At 42.3% G+C, this 27,087-nt stretch overlaps 2 protein-coding genes across 16 annotated transcripts in view; both read right to left on the bottom strand.

Moving 5' to 3' along the window:
- Positions 1 to 12,530, bottom strand: part of LOC129138885 (nuclear RNA export factor 2) — a 112,416-nt gene extending 99,886 nt beyond the window's left edge. For both annotated transcript variants that reach the window (XM_054677135.1, XM_063804554.1), the window contains exons 1-2: positions 12,391 to 12,530; positions 11,525 to 11,632 (exon numbers count right to left, since the gene is read on the bottom strand). In XM_054677135.1, the coding sequence (XP_054533110.1) occupies positions 11,525 to 11,576 (52 nt within the window). In that variant the 5' untranslated portion in view covers positions 11,577 to 11,632; positions 12,391 to 12,530. The remainder of the gene's footprint in view (positions 1 to 11,524; positions 11,633 to 12,390) is intronic.
- TCP11X2 (t-complex 11 family, X-linked 2) lies at positions 12,298 to 26,575 on the bottom strand. 14 transcript variants are annotated; one of them, XR_010154788.1, is made up of 11 exons: positions 26,496 to 26,535; positions 25,871 to 26,008; positions 23,759 to 23,884; positions 20,179 to 20,299; positions 19,221 to 19,411; positions 18,318 to 18,454; positions 17,851 to 18,071; positions 17,571 to 17,752; positions 16,646 to 16,809; positions 15,315 to 15,413; positions 12,298 to 12,530 (listed from the first exon to the last, which is right to left on the bottom strand). XR_010154788.1 is itself a non-coding variant. In XM_054677139.2 (11 exons), the coding sequence occupies exons 2-11, from the start codon at positions 25,995 to 25,997 to the stop codon at positions 12,486 to 12,488; spliced, it is 1,470 nt and encodes a 489-aa protein (XP_054533114.1). In that variant the 5' UTR covers positions 25,998 to 26,008; positions 26,496 to 26,575; the 3' UTR covers positions 12,298 to 12,485. The 14 variants fall into 14 exon arrangements, 12 of the variants coding, with proteins under 12 accessions (XP_054533114.1, XP_063660633.1, XP_063660634.1 ...); XM_054677139.2 differs by having other exon boundaries at positions 15,315 to 15,463; positions 19,221 to 19,441; positions 23,759 to 23,861; positions 26,496 to 26,575; XM_063804563.1 differs by having other exon boundaries at positions 15,315 to 15,463; positions 19,221 to 19,441.
- Positions 26,576 to 27,087: the final 512 nt, after the last annotated feature.

Consider the following 27,087-nt stretch of genomic DNA (forward strand, 5'->3'; position numbering starts at 1 on the left):
AAAAAAAAAGACATCTGAAATAATTGGGAAGACATCTTGGCAAATATATCTCAGATGAGACATTAACATCCTTGATACAGAAATAACTTTATAGAGGAATAAGAAAATGATGTCAACCTGGAATTATCATGAAGAGCAACAAATATGCCAAATAAAATGCCATGAAAATGTTCCCAGTTACAGGAACTACAGAAGTTGTAATGCAAAACTTGAGATAATGTACTAAATGAAAAGATAAATTTTCACAAGTGCGAAGGCTGGGACATCGAATAGCCTATTTTTTTTTTTTTCCGATGGGAAGGGTGTCAGGAAACAGGCTCTTCTCATGTACTGTGGGTTTTCATGTCAAAATTTAAGTTTCACTTGGCAGAATCCATTAAAATTTAAGATGCTCATACTATTTGCATGAAATTTAAAATGTTTAAGCCCTTGGTGTAGAGAGAGCCCCAGGGAGCTGATGAGGGCCCAGCATAATATGGGGCCCCTTTTGAATTTCTCCTTTTGGTCAATATCCCTGCCCCCCATTGACCCTGCTGCTAAGGGTTAGGGGTTAAAATTTTTCCCAGTGTGCTGATGAGAAATTCTGTGTGGAAGGCCCCATACAGAGGCTGATCCTCAGACATGCAGACACGGCTCCATACTTGTGTATTCCTTTATACCAGAGCCTCTAGCCTCACAAACCTCTTCCCTGGTGACTTTTCTGAATTTGCAGTTTACTCTATACTTAGGGCCCCAGTGGAGTTTGTCGTCAGTAATGGCCGCAGCTTTATCTCCTTGCGTGCAAACTGACCCTGCTCTGCACTCACTGAAACTAAAACTCCTGTCACTGTACGAAGACACTTAGTTTGTGCCTCCCCTGCAGACACACAAAGTCACAGATGGAGAGGCAGACATGAGAGACACGGGAGTTCATGCTCGGTGAAAGTGGAGGTGTATTCATGGTGGTCCAGATATGTGTTGGAGGGCCCTAGTTGTCATACATTTCACAGATCACAGCCTGCATGGGGTGGTGGGTACTACCACTCACCTTGTGCCACACAGAGCTGTAAATAAGACTTTGGGGCTCAGGAGAGAAGAGTGGGCTGGGAAATTAGACTAGTGCTGGCACTTTAGACTAGGGCCTGGCACTTTAGATGATGAGGTTTGTTAAAGCTGTTAACATTTCCAAACGCTCTACCTTGAATTCTGGAAAGTGAGCCACTGGCTCTTCTGCCTGAAGATGCAGGTGCCATTTAATTGTGAAAAATTGAAGACGATTGTTGCTCTACAGACCTCTTTAGCTGATAGAGTTATGATTAAACCTTTCAGGCAAAGATCTGGCTGAATATTTAAGGAATTGAAACAAACAACTAACAAACACTGTTCAGACTTGCTCTGACTTCGAAATATGTGACCTATGTTCCTTGCCACGTAGGCCGCACCAAAAGCTGCTTGAATATCCTCACAACGTGGCAGCTAAAGCCTCCAGAAGAGGGGATGAGCAAGAGCGAGTGCGGCTGGCCATGCCCAGTCTCTCAAGTTGCACCCTGTCATTTCTACTCGTTTTTCTAGATTTATCCCCACTTCCTAAGAGCAATCCAATCCAGAGCAAACCTTGACTTCCTTAAATCCGCCACAAAAGTCAATAAACACAGGCCCAAATCCTAAAATAAGTCATCCCTAACACCCTCTTATTGGGAGATCCCCCGTGGGTCTCCCTGGTTCACCTTCTCCCTCACTGCAATGAGTCAAAAGCCCGCGTTTTGACACCTGGCTCCAGGTGTGCTCCTGGTGATCTTTTGGATAGAGAACACTGCCAGAGGCCTGGTCCTGAATTGGCTAGCCACCCAGGGGTGGTGATGCAGAGTTTCTTAAGCCTCGTCACTCCTTGTTTCCACAGTATCTGGGCTCCACGCTGGTCAAAAAAATCTGTGAGGGACAGCGCCCACTGCTGATGCCTGTACCAAGCTGCGGATAGATTATCTGTGGTATGGTGAGGAGTGTGAGGTGTAAGTAAGGGCTGATTAGGATGGAGGGCAGCAAACGGCAGCCACAGCCAGGAGGGTCCAGCTACAGCTGCTCTGCTCATTTCCCCGGGCCCTGGAGCACTCTGCTTAGGGATACGGTGGCAGGGAGGCCTGGATTATGGAATTCATGAGGACTTAGCTCTGAGAGGAGGCATTATTCCCCATATGTTGCTTCTCTTCCTGCCCATCATGTACAAAGGCATCAAGTTCCTAAACACCTCCAACAAGGGGTGCTTCTCACAAGGAGCCTCTGTGGGGAATGAGCCCAGAAGCAGCTGCAGAAACTCCCGAGGAGAGTAGCCTTCAGGCCCTTTTCCATCCCTCATCTCCAACTAACTTGTGTGCCTTCCCTCAGAATACCTCTGGCTCCTGTTATTACTCTGCACTCCTAAGAGTTTGTCCCAGAACTTGCCTCTGAACTGATATCCTTACCCTTGGAGTCCCTGCTTATAGCACCTGCCCCCAGCCCTAGTGCATAATTGCTGCTGATCTTTGCAAATACGGATTCCATTCGTCCTAGTTGTCTGCTCATGAGGCTTTAATGGCATCATTCCCTTAATGATCTCAGAATTCCCCTCCACGCAGCACTCCTTGAGACCCCACCCTCCTGTAACCCCCATGCTAAAGAAAGCCAGTAGTTGGATGTAAACCCTTCACCCCTTCAATGGCCATATCCAAGAGCAGGAACCTCAAACCTAGATCACTGTTCCTCACCCACACCAAAATAAAATAAAGCGGGGAGAAGTGGTGTCTGGGTGTTCTTAGCACCCTAAACTGCATGAAGGAAAGCTGGTGATATAACGGTGAGAGGGCGCACTTTCTAGGGGTTGAGGAGGGAGGTGATATAGGCATGCCCTGAGGGAAACCAGTAGTCAGGGAATCCCAGGACACTGCTTGCCCCCGAGGAGACTGTCATTGTTGAGCAGGAGATCTGCAGGCTGGACTCCTCAACAGCACTCTGCCAGTACCTTGTTGGTACTTAGCAATTGCTTGGTGTGTACATGAAGTCTTAGCTATCACTCAGTCTAATTCCTCTGTATTCAACGGTGTATTAATTTGCTAGGGGTACCGTAACAAAATAGCACAGACTAGGTGGCTTAAGCAACAGAAACTAATTACTTCACAGTTCCAGAAACCAGAAGTCCAAGATCAAAGTATTGGTAGGTTTGGTTTCTTCTGAGGCCTCCCACCCTCATTTGCAGATGGCTGCCGTTTTGCTGCCTCTTCACAAGGTAGTCCCTCTGTGTGAGTGCATCCCTAGTATCTCTGTATCTCTAGTATCTCTGTATCTCTAATACTGTATGTCCTAACTGTCTCTTTGTACAAGGACACCCATTAGATTGGATGAAAGCACACACGAGTGGCCTCGTTTTAACAGAACTACCTTGTTAAAGGTCCTACCTTCAAGTACAATCACATCGTGAGGCACTGGGGGTTAAGCTTTCAACGTGTGATTTTTGGGGGACCACAATTCAGTACATAACAATTGGTGACATTAAAGCACAGAGGAAGGAAGGAAGGGGCTTGCCCAACACTTCAGTGACAGGTTCTCCTAGGTCAGGCAAGGTCTGCATTTTGCCCAGCCTTCCTCCTTTGTCGACATGGAGGTCCTATTTACCAAACCTTCGGTTTAATACTTTATGTGACATCCTCCCAATTTTCTTCTTTGGGGGCACCTATGCTCTCCTGGGCAATAGATTTTCTTTCCTCGAGGTTCTGCTCCAGTTTGTTTATGGACGCCACTGGCCTCTGAAGAGGGAGCACGTCCTTACATACACTGTCCACAGTGAGAAGGAAGAGAAGTAATGACAGAGCCCGTGAAGTGAGGATGCTGTCTGTTTACAGTTTGGATTATGTCCCTTGCAACAATTCGTATGTTGAAGATCTAACCTTCAGTACCTCAGAATGTTACTTTATTTGGAAATAGAGTTGCTGCAGTGGTAATTAATTAAGAGGAGGTCATACTGGTGTCCTTATAAAAGGGAGGAAATTTGTACAAGACATGCACAAAGTGAAAATAATGTGAACAGACATAGGGAGAACACAGCCATCTGTAAGCCAAGAAGAGAGGCCTGGAACGGATCCTTCCCTCTCAGCTCTCAGAAGGAACCAACGTTGCTGACACCTTGATTTCAGATGTCTAGCCTCCACAACTGTGAGAAAATACATGCTTGTTGTTTAAGCCACCCAGTTTGTATACTTTATTATGGCAGCCCCAGCAAGCTAATCCACCTTTCACAGAGCTCCCTGCTGCCCTGTCAGTACTAGGGTGGATGTTGCTGTTAGGTGTCAGAGAAAATGGTGTTTTCCACAAGATGTGTGGCTCTGGAACCCAGACAACTCTTGGCACTCCCAACGTCATTGGAACCTTATGTGTGTCCCAAACCTTACCACCTGCCTGGTGGCAGTGGGGTGCTTAGGAGTAGAGGCTCTGGTAACAGACTGCCTCTGTTTGATTCTGGGCTCAGACACTCACTAGCTATATGATCTTATACAACTTTCACTGTGCCTAGTTCCTCAGCTGTAAAAACTGGGATATAGTGCAACCAATCTCAAGGGCTTCTTTTGAAGACTAAATGGGGCAACTTAGTTACAGATTGTGTGACTGTAGCTCACATTGCCAGTATAATAATCTCTCTGGTCCAGATTATGCCTGTGCCGGCACTCTGCGTAGGGGCATGGTGACACAGGACAGGCATCTGAAAGGGAAGAAACAGCCCCTAAACCCCCAAATTGTTTCAGTTGTAATCTGTTTCCACCCAGGATCTGACTCAGGAGACCATTCTGACTTCGGGGCGGGCATGTAAGGTGGCCGATCAGCTAGCCCTAAAGGCCCAGAAGTCCAGGCCGATGGAAGATTTTGCAGCTGGGAAATTGAAACAAAATCTTCCAAACCAGTCTTTAAGCTTCGAGTTGGCATGAGGAAATTGGAAATACATAGATTCCAGTCACCAAGGCTCTGTACCTCCTCTCTAGCCTTGGAATTTGAGGTCTTTACGTGGGACTGCATGCAGAGAGGGTCTTCCCACACTTCTAGAGACTTTGCGACTCCAAAAAAAAAACTTCCTTCTTAACTGCTTTCTCTGCTGCCAAGGTCTTTGCCTTGGGAGGGCAGCCACCACTCTAGCACCAGGTAGACAGTGGTCAGCCACAGTGCATTGCTTTGCTTCCCCCCCTTGCTGGACTTATCCCAGGGCTAAGCCACTGTGAGGCCACAAGGAATACTGCTCACAGAGGAGCCCCTGATAATGTAGATTAGTAACCACTGGGGGTTAGGGCAGGGATCTGCTAATAGGTGCAGGATTTCTCTTTAGGATGATGGAAATGTTATCAAAATAGATTGTGGGAATGATCGCACACAACGCAGCGAGCGCACTGAAAAAAAAAAACTGAATTGTATCTTTTAAAATAGGAAACTTGTGTGAATTATATCTCAATAAAGAATGTAGCAGAAGGGAGTGACTCGTGCAGCAAAGAAAGCCTATATTGTCTTAGAGAATACCTAAATTATCACAGACTGTTGGTAGAAATATGGATGATAAAAGGCACTGCTGTTGAGGGCTCAGGAAGAAGTAAGAAACATGTTTTTGGAAACTGGGAGACAGGGTATTCTTGTCACATCGAGGCAGAAAGCTCAGCTCAACTGTGCCTTGCATTTGTGTGGAAAGTAGAACTTAAAAGGGATGAACCTGAATATTTATTTGAGTAGATTTGCCAGTAACACGTTGAAGCTGTGGCCTGGTTTCTCAGTGGTGCTTATAGCATAATACGAGAATAAAGGGAGAAATTGAGGGATGAGAGCTGTTAAGCAAAAAGGAACCAAGACTTTAAGATGTGGGAAATTCTCAGCCTATTCAGACTGCACAAAATGCTAAAATTAGGAGATTTACTCTCAGGAAAACATGCACTAAGGAGAAAGCCAAGGATATGGCTGGAGAATCTTTTGCTAAAACTTTGAAAGGATGAAAAGATCAGAATATTCGCAGGGCTCAATGAAATTATGCATGTGACTCATGGATCCCCTCGATCTTCTCAGCAGAATCCAGCAGTAGAGATAAGATTATCCGGGAAAGATCTGTCAAGTAACCTCTTGTCCAATGGAGAGAATCCTCAACACATAGAGCAGACCCATGAGGTTTTCAAAGAATGCCATGCCAGCAGAAACACTGCCAACTTGAACTGAAAGTGACAGAGAGAGGATGAAATAAAAGAAGGCTGTTGGACTTCCAAAATTCTACAGGCAAGAAACAGGCCTCTCCTCCTCCAGAGGAACGCAACTCCTCACCAGCAACGGAACAAAGCTGGACGGAGAATGACTTTGACGAGTTGAGAGATGTCAACTGATCAAATGACTTTGATCGCTTCAGACGATCAAACTACTCCGAGCTACAGGAGGAAATTCAAACCAAAGGCAAAGAAGTTGAAAACTTTGAAAAAAATTTAGACGAATGTATAACTAGAATAACCAATACAGAGAAGTGCTTAAAGGAGCTGATGGAGCTGAAAGCCAAGGCTCGAGAACTACGTGAAGAATGCGGAAGCCTCAGCAGCCGATGCGATCAACTGGAAGAAAGGGTATCAGTGATGGAAGATGAAATGAATGAAATGAAGCGAGAAGGGAAGTTTAGAGAAAAAAGAACAAAAGGAAATGAACAAAGCCTCCAAGAAATATGGGACTATGTGAAAAGTCCAAATCTACGTCTGATTGGTGTACCTGAAAGTGACGGGGAGAATGGAAACAAGTTGGAAAACACTCTGCAGGATATTATCCAGGAGAACTTCCCCAATCTAGCAAGGCAGGCCAACATTCAGATTCAGGAAATACAGAGAACGCCACAAAGATACTCCTCGAGAAGAGCAACTCCAAGACACATGATTGTCAGATTCACCAACGTTGAAATGAAGGAAAAAATGTTAAGGGCAGCCAGAGAGAAAGGTCGGGTTACCCACAAAGGGAAGCCCATCAGACTAAGAGCGGATCTCCCGGCAGAAACTCTACAAGCCAGAAGAGAGTGGGGGCCAATATTCAACATTCTTAAGGAAAAGAATTTTCAACCCAGAATGTCATATCCAGCCAAACTAAGCTTCATAAGTAAAGGAGAAATAAAATACTTTACAGACAAGCAAATGCTGAGAGATTTTGTCACCACCAGGCCTGCCCTAACAGAGCTCCTGAAGGAAGCACTGAACATGGAAAGGAACAACTGTTACCAGCCACTGAAAAACCATGCCAAATTGTAAAGACCATCGAGGCTAGGAAGAAACTGCATCAACTAACGAGCAAAATAACCAGCTAACATCATAATGACAGGATCACATTCACACATAACAATATTAACTTTAAATGTAAATGGACTAAATGCTCCAATTAAAAGACACAGACTGGCAAATTGGATAAAGAGTCAAGACCCATCAGTGTGCTGTATTCAGGAAACCCATCTCACGTGCAGAGACACACATAGGCTCAAAATAAAAGGATGGAGGAAGATCTACCAAGCCAATGGAAAACAAAAAAAGGCAGGGGTTGCAATCCTAGTCTCTGATAAAACAGACTTTAAACCAACAAAGATCAAAAGAGACAAAGAAGGCCATTACACAATGGTAAAGGGATCAATTCAACAAGAAGAACTAACTATCCTAAATACATATGCACCCAATACAGGAGCACCCAGATTCATAAAGCAAGTCCTTAGCGACCTACAAAGAGATTTAGACTCCCACACAATAATAATGGGAGAAGTTAACACCCCACTGTCAACATTAGACAGATCAACGAGACAGAAAGTTCACAAGGATACCCAGGAATTGAACTCAGCTCTGCACCAAGCGGACCTAATAGACATCTACAGAACTCTCCACCCCAAATCAACAGAATATACATTTTTTTCAGCACCACACCACACCTATTCCAAAATTGACCACATAGTTGGAAGTAAAGCTCTCCTCAGCAAATGTAAAAGATCAGAAATTACAACAAACTGTCTCTCAGACCACAGTGCAATCAAACTAGACCTCAGGATTAAGAAACTCACTCAAAACCGCTCAACTACGTGGAAACTGAACAACCTGCTCCTGAATGACTACTGGGTACATAACGAAATGAAGGCAGAAATAAAGATGTTCTTTGAAACCAATGAGAACAAAGACACAACATACCAGAATCTCTGGGACACATTCAAAGCAGTGTGTAGAGGCGAATTTATAGCACTAAGTGCCCACAAGAGAAAGCAGGAAAGATCCAAAATTGACACCCTAACATCACAATTAAGAGAACTAGAAAAGCAAGAGCAAACACATTCAAAAGCTAGCAGAAGGCAAGAAATAACTAAAATCAGAGCAGAACTGAAGGAAATAGAGACACAAAAAACCCTTCAAAAAATTAATGAATGCAGGAGCTGGTTTTCTGAAAGGATCAACAAAATTGATAGACCACTAGCAAGACTAATAAGGAAGAAAAGAGAGAAGAATCAAATAGACGCAATAAAAAATGACAAAGGGGATATCACCACCGATCCCACAGAAATACAAACTACCATCAGAGAATACTATAAACACCTCTATGCAAATAAACTAGAAAATCTGGAAGAAATGGATAAATTCCTCGACACATACACCCTCCCAAGACTAAACCGGGAAGAAGTTGACTCTCTGAATAGACCAATAACAGGCTCTGAAATTGTGGCAATAATCAATAGCTTACCAAACAAAAAGAGTCCAGGACCAGATGGATTCACAGCCGAATTCTACCAGAGGTACAAGGAGGAACTGGTACCATTCCTTCTGAAACTATTCCAATCAATAGAAAAAGAGGGAATCCTCCCTAACTCATTTTATGAGGACAGCATCATCCTGATACCAAAGCCAGGCAGAGACACAACCAAAAAAGAGAATTTTAGAACAATATCCTTGATGAACATTGATGCAAAAATCCTCAATAAAATACTGGCAAACCGAATCCAGCAGCACATCAAAAAGCTTATCCACCATGATCAAGTGGGCTTCATCCCTGGGATGCAAGGCTGGTTCAATATACGCAAATTAATAAATGTAATCCAGCATATAAACAGAACCAAAGACAAAAACCACATGATTATCTCAATAGATGCAGAAAAGGCCTTTGACAAAATTCAACAACCCTTCAAGCTAAAAACTCTCCATAAATTAGGTATTGATGGGACGTATTTCAAAATAATAAGAGCTATCTATGACAAACCCAGAGCCAATATCAAACTGAATGGGCAAAAACTGGAAGCATTCCCTTTGAAAACTGGCACAAGACAGGGATGCCCTCTCTCACCACTCCTATTCAACATAGTGTTGGAAGTTCTGGCCAGGGCAATTAGGCAGGAGAAAGAAATAAAGTGTATTCAGTTAGGAAAAGAGGAAGTCAAATTGTCCCTGTTTGCAGATGACATGATTGTATACCTAGAAAACCCCATCGTCTCAGCCCAAAATCTCCTTAAGCTGATAAGCAACTTTAGCAAAGTCTCAGGATACAAAATCAATGTACACAAATCACAAGCATTCTTATACACCAATAACAGACAAACAGAGACCCAAATCATGAGTGAACTCCCATTCACAATTGCTTCAAAGAAGCAATTACAAGGAATCCAACTTACAAGGGACGTGAAGGACCTCTTCAAGGAGAACTACAAGCCACTGCTCAGTGAAATAAAAGAGGATACAAACAAATGGAAGAACATTCCATGCTCATGGGTAGGAAGAATCAATATCATGAAAATGGCCATACCGCCCAAGGTAATTTATAGATTCAATGCCATCCCCATCAAGCTACCAATGACTTTCTTCACAGAATTGGAAAAAACTACTTTAAAGTTCATATGGAACCAAAAAAGAGCCCACATTGCCAAGTCCATCCTAAGCCAAAAGAACAAAGCTGGAGGCATCACGCTACCTGACTTCAAACTATACTACAAGGTTACAGTAACCAAAACAGCATGGTACTGGTACCAAAAAAGAGATATAGATTAATGGAACACAACAGAGCCCTCAGAAATAATGCCACATATCTACAACTATCTGATCTTTGACAAACCTGACAAAAACAAGCAATGGGGAAAGGATTCCCTATTTAATAAATGGTGCTGGGGAAACTGGCTAGCCCTATGCAGAAAGCTGAAACTGGATCCCTTCCTTACACCTCATACAAAAATTAATTCAAGATGGATTAAAGACTTAAATGTTAGACCTAAAACCATAAAAACCCTAGAAGAAAACCTAGGCAATACCATTCAGGACATAGGCATGGGCAAGGACTTCATGTCTAAAACACCAAAAGCAATGGCAACAAAAGCCAAAATTGACAAATGGGATCTAATCAAACTAAAGAGCTTCTGCACAGCAAAAGAAACCACCATCAGAGTGAACAGGCAACCTACAAAATGGGAGAAAATTTTCGCAACCTACTCATCTGACAAAGGGCTAATATCCAGAATCTACAATGAACTCAAACAAATTTACAAGAAAAAAACAAACGACCCCATCAAAAAGTGGGCAAAGGACATGAACAGGCACTTCTCAAAGGAAGACATTTATGCAGCCAAAAAACACATGAAAAAATGCTCACCATCACTGGCCATCAGAGAAATGCAAATCAAAACCACAATGAGATACCATCTCACACCAGTTAGAATGGCGATCATTCAAAAGTCAGGAAACAACAGGTGCTGGAGAGGATGTGGAGAAATAGGAACACTTTTACACTGTTGGTGGGACTGTAAACTAGTTCAACCATTGTGGAAGTCAGTGTGGCGATTCCTCAGGGATCTAGAACTAGAAATACTATTTGACTCAGCCATCCCATTACTGGGTATATACCCAAAAGATTATAAATCATGCTGCTATAAAGACACATGCACATGTATGTTTACTGCGGCACTATTCACAATAGCAAAGACTTGGAACCAACCCAAACGTCCAACAATGATAGACTGGATTAAGAAAATGTGGCACATATACACCATAGAATACTATGCAGCCATAAAAAAGGACGAGTTCATGTCCTTTGTAGGGACATGGATGAAATCGGAAATCATCATTCTCAGTAAACTATCGCAAGAACAAAAAACCAAACACCGCATATTCTCGCTCATAGGTGGGAATTGAACAATGAGAACACATGGACACAGGAAGGGGAGCATCACACTCTGGGGACTGTTGTGGGGTGGGGAAAGGGGGGAGGGATAGCTGTAGGAGATATACCTAACGCTAAATGACGAGTTAATGGGTGCAGGACACCAGCATGGCACATGTATGCATGTGTAACTAACCTGCACATTGTCCACACGTACCCTAAAACTTAAAGTATAATAATAATAATAAAAAAAGTATTCTGCTGCAAACATGTATTACTCTTCAAAACAAAAACAAAAAAAAGATAACTCTGAGGACAGAGCCTGGCTCTGTTCACTTAAAGGGTGGAGCCTCGGGCATAGAGGGCAGAGCCTCTAGCCACGGAGGAATATTCCCAGGCCTTGAAACCTAAATGAGTTTACCTGATTGGATTTCAAGTTGGCTTGGAGCTGGTAACTTTTTGCTTGCTTTCATTTTTTCCCGTTGGGAGGGGGACTGTCTATAACCATTATCCTATGTCCATGTCACTACTGTAATAAAAAAGAGGTAACTTTATTTTCTAGTTCGCAGGGCCACTGATGAAAAGAAATTTTGCCTCAAGAAGGATCATACCCAGAGTCTGTCTCATACCTGGTTTAGATGATTTACAGATGAGATTTTCAACTCGCGTTGGTGTTAAGACTTTTGGGGATATTGAGGTGAGGCAAATATATTTTGCATGTAGAATGAACATGAATTTTGGGGAGTTAGAGGGTAGGCTGTGGTAAGCTAAATAATGGCCTCCAAAGATATCCATGTTGTAGTCTCTGGAACCCCTGACTGCCACCTTATATGGCAAAAGGGACTTTACAAATGTGACTAAGGATCTTGAGGTGGGGAGATTATCCTGCCTGGCCCTAAATGTAAGAGCGTTTCCTTATTAAGAGGGAAGGAGAGGGACATTTCACATAGAAGGAGGCAATGTGATGACTGACACAAGAAGCTATGATGCTGGCTTCGATGATAAAGGAATGGGAGCTCTGGAAGCTCCAGGGAAGAATCCACTGCCTTGCCAAGGAATAAAGAATACAGCTTCAGAAGCTAAAAATGGCAAGGCAATGGATTCTCCCTTAGAGCTTCCAGAGGGAGCCTGGCCCTACTGACTCCCTGATTTTCACCCACTGAAACTGATTTTGGTCTTCGGACAATCAGGATGATAAGAGAACACATGCATGTTATTTTAAGCCACAAAGTTCAGGGGGTAATTTGTTACAACAGCCATAAGAAAAGAAGAAAATAATACAGGAACCTTTAGAGATCATCTAGTCCAGTGGTTTTGAAACAGTCCTCAAAACTCCTTCTTCCAGCTCTACTTCAACTCAAGCTGCCTAGCTTTGATCTCTCTTATTCGTGATCTTCTGGAAAGATTTCGTTTTGTGAAAAATGACTCTATAAAATTGAACAAGAAAATCAGTAATTTAGTCAAGTATAGAATTTTATAGATGAAGACAAAGCCCAAGAAAGTGAAATGATTTTCCCTTACTCACTCAAAGAAGACCAGATAAATAAATATATAAACAAACAAACAAACACCGGTTCTTACCCTCAGTTAGAGCTTTCTGTACAACATTGTTCTAGAACTGGAAAAGTAGACTGGAGATAAATTGTTAAGGAATAATTGAAATAATATATGTAGAGTGCTTAAAAGAGTGCCTGGTGCATACACACTCACAAATATTTGTTATAATTATAATATGTACTTGCATATGCACAGAATATCTTTAGAAGTATGCACAAAAACCTGGATATAGTTTCCTCTAAGTAGGATAAATGAGATACAGGGGTGGGGAAAAAACCGAATTTTCTCTGTACTGCATGTCATTTTTAACCATGTGCATGTTCCACCTATCTATCTAACTGTGCATCCATCCATCCCTAAATGGTGAACAGAATTGAGTGAGCTATCTTTCCTTGTTTAGGATCAGGATTCCCATTTCCTCCATGTAGAAGCACAAGAGAATCAATAAACTCAAAATCTCCAAGAAATCAACACAAGTCAGATTTTAATTATAAAGTATAAAGCAAAGTTTCATTGCAGCCCAAAGTCAGTATCCGTCAACTACTCAGTCATCTTCACAGGGATCACTTCAGAACACACTTGTCTGTAAGATAATCTGGCTCCCAAAATTAATATTTTTTAAAAAAATTGTATTCGTATTGTCTAATCACATTAGAAAATTTAACTAGGCCAGGCTCACTGCCTATTTATTAATTATAAAACATTCATCTGCCATGGTCTCTGTCCTGAGACTATCTAGTCACAAGATTAGAACACTTGAATGATCCATTCCACAGCTTTTCTGTGTGCCTCATCTCCAGCCAAAGTAAAAGTAGCACTCTGTTTACCCAGCTATGTCACCCATCTGGTATCCACCCTCTAGGGAAATCAATCACGTGGTTCCCCGGGGAGTAATGGAACTCCAATCTCATCTGTTGTTTTTCTTGGGCTGAGTAAATTGTACTCAGCTCCTTCCATCCGCCGAAATAATGAGGACATGATTTTTTTCAACCAGTTTGGGTCTATCCCATAAGTAAGTTTCTATTGTCCCCTGTCCATTCTGAATCCAAACCTAGTCCAAATCCAAACCTAAATTTTTTCCTAATTTTCTAGATTGCTGCTTGTCTGCTGCAGTTGGCCTGGGAATGATGGGACGAACCTCTGCAGTCTCTAACAACAAGCCCAAGTCCTTGTGGACCAAGAACATCTATCATTTGTGTTGCCAAGTCAGCTGATATTCATAACTTGGCAGTTGGAGTCCCAGACTAGGAGTGGGAAAAAGCATGGCAGCTGCCCCACGCTTGAATACGCACATCGATTCTGTCAAGAAGAAGGAGATGTTCTAAGCCTAGAGATGTGGCCAGATAAGATTAATTCAGCTGTAGAAATAGGATCGGGGTGAACTTGATATGATACTCACTGACCTAATTGCTTCGGTTTACTGTCATTATCAGAGATTCCAAGCCTGACCCCTAGAATCACTTAAAAGAAAGAAATCCCATGGAAGCTGAGACCTGTCCTTAGCTGAATGCTTGTTGGCACAAAGTTGATATTCACCATATCAACTTTCAACCAATCCCCAGTTTTCATACTGCTTCAAACCAGACACTAGAACGGGAGTTCGCAACTCTTGCTATTGCTGTATCCTTGAAAACTACAGGGAAATGTGGTGCTAGAAATGGAGTTCTATGTCTTCTCTTCATCTGCAATTCAGTGAATTTCTGACTTCCAGAAGCCCTTATAGTCATTCTCTGGATAATCTCACAAAGAGTTTTCAAAGCCCTCAAGGAAATGATTTTTCAATGGAGAAAATAATGCTAGTGACTGTAGGTTAATGAGTTCCCCCCTCCCCCACCAGATTACTTAAAGCTGTACGTCTGCTGCCTGAACCCTGAAGGCCAGGTGGTGGTCTAAGGCCATGCATGGTGCCCAGCTTAGGAGCCGAGGTGTCTGTGAGAACCAAAACATCCCAGAGTGTACTGGGAAACATACCGAGAGAAAGAGTCTCATTGCATACAGAAGGCAAAGAGCCAGAAAATTAGCTTAAAAGCAGCTTGCAGAGGAGTGTCAGGGCAGATCCCCAGAGTTGTCCTGCTGCCACCCAGGAATGCCCTATACGTAAGTCCCAAGAAATTCATCTGCTTATCAAGCCGGACTTGTCCGGGTCATTCTTTGGTCTCTTAGCTCCTTCCCAGTTTTCAGGGGGCATTATTCTATACAGTCCCAGGATTTTCCCTTATCAGTACCTGATGCCCAGATTCGGCTCAGGCAAGCATACTGAAGAATGATCAGCCAATGAAGGGAAAACAGAGGGCCCACTGGATTCTCACTCAGCTAGTTAGGGGATGAGGCTGCAGAACCTGACTTCAGCTAGAACACAGGAGGAACTGAAATTTTCTTGCAGCTCAGAGGTTTATTAGTGAAGGGGATTGGGCCAGTTGGTGCTTACATGCTTGACCCCTGCATCCCTGTGTCCTGGCTATAGCGAGGAAGAGGGCTGACTGTTCGACTAACCACAGGTGATGTCCTCCCAGAAACATGCTGACCTCTCTCTCCTGAGTCCCTGTTGCCATAGCTGGGGTCCAGCACTATCAGTTAGGCTCCACATCTGTTTCTTGTGCTTGAGCTGGATGGATGATGTGTTTTAGGATCTCAGCATAGTATGGGCCAAATACCTGCTGATTATGATGCATCAGATTGAGAAACTTCCAGCCCAGTTCTGCCAACTCCTTTTCAATGAGAATGAGGCCTCCAGGAAAGTGTAGCAGAGACTCCTGCATGCCATGAAGCAAACAGCATTTGAGAAAAAAACGGATCCACTGATCTGTGAGCAGGGAAAAACAATGAAAAGAGGAACGAAGAGGGTACAGAAGAAATTCACAATGCCTTTGCTCTACCTGCTCACCAAAGTTTTGCATTAACCGAGTTATTCACTGACCTCTCTGCTCATTTGGGTAAACCGTATACATGAGATTTTTGTTTGTTTGGGGGAATGGAATGCCATCAACCTCCCAAAGGACAATGCATGATCAAAAGATGCTGAGGTAGTAAATTTCTGGGGGTTCATAAGATTACTTTATGTAGCTGTATGTGAGATCCTAGGGCACGTTTAACTTAACAAGAGGACCGTAGACCCGGTACCTGAAAGTAACAACACATGTTGCCGCCAGTGCACCAAGTTCAGGCCCATACACCCAATCCAGGCTATGATCAGATGGTAAAGTTCAAAACAAGCTGGCCAAGTTCACTGCTTCCACTCCAGCATGGAACATGTCCTACAGCCCAACTCAGCATCACTTCCATGGAGAGGCGTAGGGGCCCAAATGGTAGCTTAAAGCATAGGATAGAGAAAGGGTTCCTCCATATATCTTGGCCGACATTTAGAATATGACCAGGAATGGGCTGGGCGCGGTGGCTCACGTATGTAATCCCAGCACTTTGGGAGTCCGAGGCAGGCGGATCACGAGGTCAGGAGTTCGAGACCAGCCTGGCCAACATGGTGAAACCCCATCTCTACTAAAAATACAAAAAAAATAGCCAGGTATGGTGGCGCGTGCCTGTAGTCCCAGCTACTCGGGAGGCTGAGGCAGTAGAATCGCTTGAACTCAGAAGGTGGAGGTTGCAGTGAGCCTAGATCGTGCCACTGCACTCCAACTTGGGCAACAGAGTGAGACTTTGTCTCAAAAAAAAAAAAAAAAAGAAAAGAAAAGAAAAGAGAAAATACCAGGAATGACTTCATAGGGTTAGTGTGACAATATCCAACACCTGTGAATGACATATCTTGGGTACAGAGCTGTCTTCAAACCATACATGCATTCTCCAAATTGAGAAAGATCTATTTGAACAGTGCACATTATAGACGAGGAAACTAAAGCTAAAAAACTTCCCAAATGATCATGCCTTTTCATTTTTAAATGCTTAGGTAACTCACATTCAGGGTAAGGTCTACCCACCCATGCCCCACATTCTTGCCACTTTTCTGCACGACGACCATGGAGATTCTTACCAACAATGCTACGAATGCAGTTCTCTTTCTTGGTGATGTTCTGGAGTTGGCCTAGAAGAGATGCGGTGTTTTCAGTGCTCAGAGTAGTGAGGCCCATGTCCTTAAGGCCTTGATGGACTTCCTGAGACACCTGTTCACTCACACTCAGCATAGTCTCTTCAGGCCTAGATAATAAGGGATAGAATGCAGAGTGGGCCTGGCAGAGGGGCAAAGCCCGGAGAGCCTCATACCACAAGCCAGGCCTATTCCAGGAAGAATTCTGGCTCTCTGCCACCAGAAGACAGCATTAGCCACTGGGCAGATGAAATACACTCATTGTTACCCGCAAGGTACCACCTGATCCAAACACACAGCACCATATGCCACTTCGATGAAAACAAAGTAAATTGGGCAAGGGTTCAGTTCCATCCTTGGATCTACTCAGCATTCTCCAGTCCCATCGACTGTATTTAAATGTTGTTTTAAGACTCTATTGGATATTTTTCATGGTTTTTCTCCTACCCCACCAATTAAACTGCTAATATATTAAGAGGCTTGGACTTCCTACTCCTCCTTGTACTTTGGTATAATATCCCTGCCCCCACATGCAGTGAATGGTCAATATCACTGACCAACCGATCAACTTCTAGATATACATAGCACAAATCCACTGTCATTCAATCACGTATATAATGACTCGTTTTTAGCAAACACATAAGGAATATTTGTAGCAAACTGGCTTCCACACTCTCCTCTTTGGAAAATAAGTTTTATTTTCTGTATCCCAAACCTCAATACAACTTATCAAAGATACCAAAATCTTTGAAGATCATTTCCAAGGGCCTTTGTGTGGTTTGTGATGAAGAATAAGCAATAATAGTATTGATATTACCTATGTCCCAAATACCACACATTTCCCTCTCTAACAGAGATCTATGAATCTTACCTGGAGATAAATTCCTCAGTTAGGGCCTTGGTGATGCATTTCAGTCTATCCACAAATTCAGGTGATCTGAATAAAACTTCACCAGAGAAGCTTCTGGCCACTAGCAAGACTGAGGCCAGGACAGTTAACTGGTGCAACTGGAATGCCAGTTCCTGGAGCCGGATTCTGTCCATCAGCAGAGTCTGGTGAGGGAGCGAAGGACAGCCCATCAGAAGAGGAGGGTTTGAATGGAGGCACTGAATACCATAGAACAAGGCAATGCCCAAACACACATCCCTACCTCTGGGAATTCTACGTTTTCAAGATCCCAGAGGAGGAGGTTGAGGTAGCCTTGGTATAGCACCATTGTTGGACTGGGGGGCTCTGAATTGTTACCTGCCCCGCTTGGAAGTGAACACGCCATGCTGCAGGAGGAGCTAGGTGAGTCAGGAGAACTCAGACATAGTGTAGTGATGTCTGTGGCTGCTTTGGTTAGCCATTTTGTGGTATAATCGAGGAGATCTACGACGAGAAGGGAATATGCATCTTAAAATTCCAAGGCTTAAAGATGATGGCTCTGAGACATACTCTTGGTCTATAAAGAAGTGATTTTGTAGATCTTTCTATCTTAGAGAAACATTCCTTCTCCCTACCCCTTGCCCAAGGAAGAAACTTTCTATTCAAAAAATAGAAAATAGCCTCTATTGCTATAAGAAGGCAGACCTGAGGTCAAATCTCCCCTCTCCTGCCCTTGAATTTTAAACATACTGGGCTGTTTATCAAGGAGTTCCTGGAATTTAGCTTGTTCATACTGGATGGAATGTTCCTGCAGGTAGGGTCGAAAGCTCTGGATGGTATAGTTCACCATGTCCATTTTCATTAGGCCCAGAACACGGAAGATGCCCCTGCCATAGGGAGAAACAGAACATTTACACTATTAAAGGAAATCTAGTCTGGAAGGGTGGAATCCAAGCAAGGAGCCATAAAAGCAGAGTATTTGAGAGTCAGAAGAAGCCTTAAAAACAAACAGTCCTATTTCAACTTATGAATAATGGTACTGTGGCCAGTGACCCAAGGCCATAGAGTGAGTTGATGGCAAAACTAAGGACAGTTATACCTCCTGACACTTTAACAACCAGATGAGAGCTCTTTTGCCTGTAGTCATTCTGTCACCTTGAAAAAAGGGTAGTCAGTGAAAGGAAAATCACCAAGGTGTTAACAATTATATGTGGGTAGCTGGGATGTGGGTGACTGAATTTCTAACTCATTGAGCAGATCATTTTACTTTTCCGGGTCCTGGTTCTTCTAGCTGTGAAACACGGATAATCCTCTTTCCTGTCCCCTCACAAGGTTTGAGTTGGGACAAACAGGACAACATCTGGGAAAAGGCAATTTGCAATCTATAGGAGAAAGAATTACTGTACCTTAATGTCTTAACAGTATCATGACATAAAGGAGACCCAACTGATCTAAAGATCATCAAAAGGAACCCTGAGAGACTGTCCTTGGAAAATAAAAGCCAATAATCCAGAAAGGAGAAAAGGTGTGTTAGTCAGGTCATCAGTACACAAGAGCTAGATAAGACAGGGGCTATATCCACAGTGGCTGGCTCGGAGTTCTCCGGCACAGTGTCTAAGGCAGATTTGGGGGACAGCACATCTAGACTCTCACCTCAGTAACTGCACTGGATCTCTTATGGTCTCTAGTTTCTGTATCGCTTCATCTCGAACCGGTGCACATAGCAGAGCCATCAAATTGAGAATGTAGTTAGAAAGATGAGGGACATCCAGGGCCCCATGTTCTGCTTCCTGCTTGAGGAGATCTGTGTCCAGAGCTTCTTCTATCTCATTTCTTAGGCGGTTCTGCCATGGTAATAGCAGTGATAGCAAGGTCTGCCCAACAAAGGAAATCAAAGGAGCCAAGTTCTGTTCAGAACCTCAAACTTTCTCCAATGAACTATGCTCTTAGGCCAAAGGCATCCCAGATTATGTCTTCTGGGGGGGGGGGCAGAGAACTGAGTCTCTACGTTTCTTAGAGAGTATTATTTCTTTCTGTCTAGAGGACAATTACCATTCAAGGTTTCACTGGGATCAGTTATAGTAGTAGTCTTTACTATTTTTTAGGTAGAATTAGGTAAAAATATGAATAAAAATAAGAATGTGGTTTTAAATGTGTGGGATATAAGAAATATGAAATACACACCACCACAAGGAGATGAGGCATTCTTAATAAAGGATAAGGATATTTTTAGACTGTTTTACTCCAAAGTGTGAGGATAAAATAGCAAATCTGGAATCTTTAAGGTTCCCCTGAAATAGCCTTTTGACTCAAGCATGCAAGTTCCTTGTGGACAAGGGCTCGCCTATTCATCTCCGGGATTCTGAAACACATAGACCATAGTGGGGTTTCAGTAAGAATTTGTTTAATTGAGTTATATATTGTTATAGTCATCGCCCAATGGTCAAGTTTCATCTTATACAAATAAAATGGAAGCTGCCCCATCCTATCTATTTAAGTAGTAGGTCACGTTAAAAAAAGTATGCTACTTGATATATTAACAGCCATTGACGATCCAAGGTTCTGAGATGCCCAGGAACTTCCCATCCACGAATGGGAGTTGGTTACTCACCTCCTTAACATCTTTTAGAAGTTCAAGGGCACAAGTGAAGTCAGGAGGAGTACTCAATAGCTGTTCTTTCAGATGGTTCCAAAAAGCATTGTACATTGCCTCCGCAAACCTGCCTTCTACACTATAAGAAGGGTTAAATGAGCAGATTGCTCTTTTACCTAGAAAATTGATACAGGATCATAATTTCCCAAACAGCATTTAAAATTATGAAAGACCATTAAATTGACAGGCTAGGAGGACCTATGTTTAGACTTGAGAAGGGCTGAATAAACTGAAGGTAGTCTCAGATGGAAAAGCATTGGCTAAATTCTCTCAGAAGGGTACCTCAAGGTTCCAGAGACACTCTCTTCCTGCAGCAGGAAGAACCATAAACTAGGAGTTGAGACTCTGACTTCTAACCCTAGTTCTGCACCTAGCCTGGATGTGTGACTTAGTTTCCACTGCCATAGACTTAAAACTTTGAACCAGATGCTATTTTTCCTTCAGGCCTGAAATCTAGGAAAGGATTTTACCTCTTGATAATACCTGAAGGTCTTCTGAGACACTTTAAATTCAGCAAGCCCAAAACTGAACTCCTTATCTTCCTTCTTTAAATTTGTTCCTCATGCATACTTAGTTCTGTAACCAGAAATCTGAGACTTTTTCTCTTTAAAAAATATAATAGTAGGCCAGGCGCGGTGGCTCACGCCTGTAATCCCAGCATTTTGGGAGGTCGATGCGGGCGGATCACGAGGTCTGGAGTTTGAGACCATCCTGGCCAACATGGTGAAACCCCGTCTCTACTAAAAACACAAAAATTAGCTGGGCGTGGTGGCGGGTGCCTATAGTCCCAACTACTCCGGAGGTTGAGGCAGGAGAATTGCTTAAACCCGGGAAGCAGAGTTTGCAGTGAGCCAAAATAGTGCCACTGCACTCCAGCCTGGTGACAGAGCGAGACTCGGTCTCAAAAAAAAAAAAAAATATACATATATATATATATATACACACACACGTATATATACACACATATACATACATATATGTGTGTATATATACGTGTGTGTGTATATAATAGTAATGTATGTTTTCTGTTTACAAAAATACAAGTGATTAAAAAATATTTGAAAAAAAATTCAAAGTTTCTCCTCCAACACAACAATCTAACCTGTGAAAGTTCAACTATTATCTATCTGGTGTGTACTGTAGTCCTTCTTAATTCCTTTCCCCTCATATCCTTTATCCACTCAGTCACCCAATTCCAGAGATTTTGCTTCCTAAATATCTCTGGAATCGGCCCCCACCCACTGTCATCTCTTTCCTGAACTATTGCTTTAGTCTATTAAATGGCCACCTTACACCCACAAAACCTTACCCCAACAATGGTACATATTTTTGATAAAAATCAATGAGTTTTCTAAGATACAAATCTGATCATAATAGTATACTCATTTAAAGTTCTTCAGATGCTACCTATCTCTAGCAGTGTACGTGGCCTTTAAGTCCCTTCACAATCCTATTCTGCCACTTCTCCTACCTTAACCTTCTTTCTCCTCCTACATCCTGTGCTCTAACAATCACAGTCCACTTATAATTAATATATAATTGTCTTCCATCCCTCTATGGCTCTGAAATGACATTTCCTCTTCCAGGAGAGTCCCTTCTCCCCTAAACCACCTGAAAAGACTCAATTCAAGTGTTACCTTATTAGGAAAGTCTTCACTGACCTTCCCCAGGTAGCTGAGCACTGCATAGAACTCCACACACTAGATATGAGATAACTTATCACTCTGCACAGTAGCTATTTGACTATCTTCCCTACAGAAGCTTTTTGATGGCAAAGACAGTGACTCACTCAACTATATGTCTTCAGCTTTCAACATTCTGCCTTCCACCTAATAAGTACTCAGTAAATGTTTGTTGAATAAATGTCTTATTATGAGATTTCCCCTAAAAACCGATAACTGTGCTTAGTATAATTTTATAAGCCCAAAGGGAAAACTAACTGTCAATTATCTGTAGATAATGGATAACCCCAAACTCTATTTCAACCTCTTATCCAGTATACATTTTGTATTACTACATTTGAAAAAGCCTGTTAATTTAAAAAACACAGTGAAATCCAAGCCCTAAATAATATTATTCCTCCTGCTTCATCTATCCACCCCCTGAGATCCCTAGCCACTTTAACAGACCTTCATTCTCTTAGTTTCACTTTTTTCTGCACCCCTACCAGGAGAAAAACAAATCTAACTCGGGCCGCAGGGACTATAAAGGCAATGAGGGAGATGCTACGAGACCTGTGTTTTGGTAAAAACTTCCTTCAGGTAACCCATCCTTGGCAACAGACAAAGGAAAATCTAAGAAGTATGAAGATCAAGAGAACCACTGACAAAGCAAGGTGCTTTACGTAACAGAATCCCAGAAGTGGCAAAATAACAGAAGCATTTAAGGTGGGAAATTAGAAATACCATAAAATATAGATTCTGACAAAGAAATCAACCCATTTAACTCTTAATAAACACTAGAAGCATTCAATCCATAAATGCTGGATGATTCTTAATCATATATTGTTATATCAATATAATTAAGAGAAACCAATATAAAGCCTAATTGTAGAAGCACACTATTTATCGATGGGGTTCTAATCTTGATTCACAGAATCTTTATTACACTGATTATGAAGCAGAAGTGTCCCCTGAAATTTCCTACTCCTGAAGAGTGAACAAAACCACTATTAGAAAATCTGCTCATCTCTGCCTGTTTAATCTGCAGATAATTAAAAGTTGAACGGCTAGGAGTTACCTCTTCCAAGTCTGTCTGAAAAGATCTGAAAATCACTCTACGTTTCATTATTAACTAAGATCCTGAAATGAACATTTTGACAATACAGAATGAATACCCCTTTTCCAAGATGCTTGGGACGGGAGTATTTTGGATTACGGATTATTATTGTTATTATTATTATTTGAGACAGGGTCTCACTCTGTCGCCCAGACTGGAGTGCAGTGGCGTGTTCGCGATCTCAGTTCACTGCAACCCCTGCTTCCCAGGCTCAAGGGATCCTCCCACCTCAGCCTCCTGAGTAGCTGGGACTACAGGCATGCACCACCATGCCCGGCTAATTTTTGTATTTTTTGCATAGACAAGGTTTCGCCATGTTGCCCAGGCTGGCCTTGACTTCCTGGACTCAAGCAATCCACCTGCCTCGGCCTCCCAAAGTGTTGGAACTTAACAGTCGTGAGACACTGCGCCTAGCCAGATTACGGATTTCTTGGATCTTGGAATATTTGCAGCATACTTGTATACCGCAATGAGCATTTCCTTTGAGCATCATGTTGGCGCTCAAAATGTTTTGGATTTTGGAGCATCGTGGATTTCAGATTTGGGATGTTCAACCTGTAACTGCATTGGTTTATTACCTGTTTAAATATAATTTGCTGCTTTGACACTTTTAAAGTAATACTTACACTAATTTGTTGGTACTATATAAGACACAACCATTAGATGTATTAATAAGATGCTTCAAGTCTGACCAAAAGTCATTTGTGCTATGTACCTATGCCCCGAAGAGTAAAATGGAAAAAAACTGAATAATCTGTACCTGTTTGGAGGCAAAATGGTCTCTTCCACATAGAAATCTTGGTTTACTACAATTTCATGTGAAATGCTCAGCTTGGAAACTTCATTAACTGTCTCTATCAGATCTGTGACAGAAAAGACATCAGGTCTGCTCTCCGGAAAAAGAAAGAAAAAGCATAGCCATCATCAACAGGGAACCCACACAAAGAGAATTTTTATTTTATTTAGAGATTCACTCTGCCAAGTAAGGCTCCCAAGTTTAGATTCATCAAACGGATCTTACACAGACTTATTCAATCATTTTACCACCAGAAGTTTTCTGAACTCTTTGCTCTTCAGTAACACTGAACATCTCAGAGAAGTCAGGCATGGGAGGAAGAAATTAGTTTTTGAAAAACATAAAACAGTTTTGAAAACCTTCCACTTGAAATGTAAAACCATAAGCAAAACACAGCAAACAATGAATAAGTTGTGATTTGTAAAATTAATGTGTATCTAAAAGTTATTGTGTTCCCACTGTTCTCTTCCTACCTCAGGGGCTACACACAAGATGAAGGCTAAAATCTCCTTATAGATACCACACGAATCTTACTAGATGGCTCTAAAGCTGAATCCTGCTCCTAAAACAGTAGTTTCCAAATCTGGGTATTCAACAGACAACATTTCAAAACAACATGAGTGACAGATAATGATTTGACAATTTTTATTTTTCCACATATGGACATGAAAGCAAACAAGCAAACAATGAAACTACCCTACCATCATCAAAATAATCACTTCATAAAAAGAAAACATATTTTAACACCTCAGAAAGTATAAAGAAAACACAGTCAGCATTAAGAGTACTCTTTTAAATTGAATCAATTTAATATTATTTTAAAAACTCATTACAACATCTTTATTGTTTTATTTCATTCAATATTGGTAAGAACTATGTCCTAGCCCAGCATTCGAATTTGGGAACCAGTGTTCTAAATTCATCATACAGAGTACTTTCAGTAGTAAAACAAAGTATATATAGTAGTCACAATTATTACTTGATATGTAAAATAAAATATGCAATAAAACTATTTTGTAACTCAATTTTAATGTAGTTTCATAACTTGGTCAGAGAGAACGATTTATCCTTAAGATATAATAAAACTCACATATAAGAATCCTAAAGCTCACTCCAAGAAGATGGTCCATTTATGCCCATTTATTTTTCATTTAAAAAACAGTTGATAAGACTTCTGTTGAAAAGTTGGTCCATCAACTGGTATTTCCCTTCTATACTAACTAAAAAGCTACATATGTTAAAATATACCATCTAATTAATTCATTAAGACATCATTTCTTTGAGAGATATTATGAAGTATGAATTGTGCCATTCTGCTTACTAGCAGTGACCCCAAGTGGCCACCAGAGAAACACACGTAATTCAACTTCATATTTTTTCCCGTTTCAGTGTTCAAGAGGTTAGATCAAATTGCTACATCTGGAGAGGTCTGCAGATTAACCTTTGGTTAAATTCACTGGAGATTATTGTAAAAGAACTGCAATTTGAGTTCCTGTGAGGTTGGACTAGTCAAGCCAAAGCTTCAAATGCCTAACATAAGGTGTGAAAAAGACTTAAAGTCCCAATGTTCACATAAAAATGCTATTATTAAAGACCTAAATAATTTTACCCCAGAGCAGTGGTAATTTTTATGTCAACAAAGCACCCCTGGAAAAGGACAGAACACAACTGAAGCAACAGATAATTTGGATCACTTCGATCTGTCCTAGATCTACCATTTGCACTTTACAAAATCAAAATACAAGAATGCTATTTATTTCCCAGGCTTTGAACTGACTAAATCACTCTCGACTATTGTCAAACACAAGTAACTTGCTTTGTCGGTCTCTTTCTCTAAAACCAAAATCTTTTAATTTTACTTACCAATTAGGGGCCTAAGTCCTGCATGTAAAAATTAGAGGGGGCAGAAAGACAAGAGAAAGAATAATCCAAAAGAGGACTAACAGAAGGATTAGTAAGGAAAAATGCAAGGTTGCAAGAGCCTTCTATATCCCTTAAAGGCCCTTAAATCACAGGCTGTCTATTCCTTTAGCCTAATTGCTGTCCATAGAAGTGATGACATGATTCTAGACCTACCAGGAGACTGGTCATCTAAACAGAAACTCTTGCTTTTCTGGCTCTGCCCTGGTGTTTTAGGCTCAGGGGCCCCATTCTCTGCTACACTGGGATCATTCTGGAGCACAGTTTCCTCAGTCTTCGGCATCTTGATGTTATCTGGAATTGGAGAGAAAAGAAGAGGCAAGCTGTGTAAGACCTGACTCTCGCCCAGGGACAAAAAGAAAGAGCGCTCTTCAACTACAATTGTGTGTCCTGGTGACTGAACCCGCTGCCGTCAGTTGAAAGGATTAAGTACCAGGGCTCAAAGGTTCTCAAAGGAACAACTAGGGTCTTCAAACAGGCCTCGAGGGGAAGGGGAATTAGCGGCACTTCCTTTACTGAAATCAAACAAGTTTGGTCTTGGGCAAGCAGAAGAGGAAAACAAGGCCCAGAGATGGACAATTAACTCGCCAGAAGCGGGGCACACTGCACATTACTGACCAAGCTAGGAAAGGAATCTTCCTCGGCTCTGGCTACCTTTCATTGGTCCTGGAATACCTTCTAACTCCTTAGCTACTGCTCCAGACCTTCCTGAAGGGGCTCTGCCGGCCTGGACTCAGGCAGCAGGGTATCCCCCACAGCCCTCGCGACCCTGGTCCCTCACCTCCTCCTCGTCCTCGACTGGCGGCCTCGCCTCTGCGTCTGCTAGCGAAGCCCCTCTGCCTCCCCAACCTGGTCCTGGGAAGTACCACTGTAGCCAGGAAGAGAGGGGAGATCATCAGGGAGGAGTAGGACGGGACCACGGAGATTATGAGGTCCACCTGGAGCGCACCCCTACCTGTGACACAAGATAGGAGAGTCCAAACACGAAAACAAAGGGTGATCCGTTTCCAGGGTAGCGGGGTGGTATCACTTGCCCAGGGTGCCTTGGAAACCAAGACGGCAGGAAAGGCAAGCAGAGCCTCACCATTGGGTGATAAAGGCAGGAGGCTGAGATAGACGTAAGGAGGCTTCATGTCCATACCCTCCCGCCCAGGCTCGGAACCCCTCAGGAGCTTGGAAGTCATCTTCTCAAGCCCTGCTCCTCATGAACGAACTGTTCAAAGCTTTTATCCTTACTGCCCCAGAAACAAAAATAGCATTTAAATAACTATTTAGGGGGAAAAAATAAGCGTTTGTTGTTTATTTGTTTCACTTCATGCTGTTCATACAGCCCCTACAAATGAAGAACCAACAGGGCTACAAAATTCCAGAAG

The sequence above is a fragment of the Pan troglodytes genome, chromosome X, assembly GCF_028858775.2.
Source record: "Pan troglodytes isolate AG18354 chromosome X, NHGRI_mPanTro3-v2.0_pri, whole genome shotgun sequence".
Classification (NCBI taxonomy): Eukaryota; Metazoa; Chordata; class Mammalia; order Primates; family Hominidae; genus Pan; species Pan troglodytes.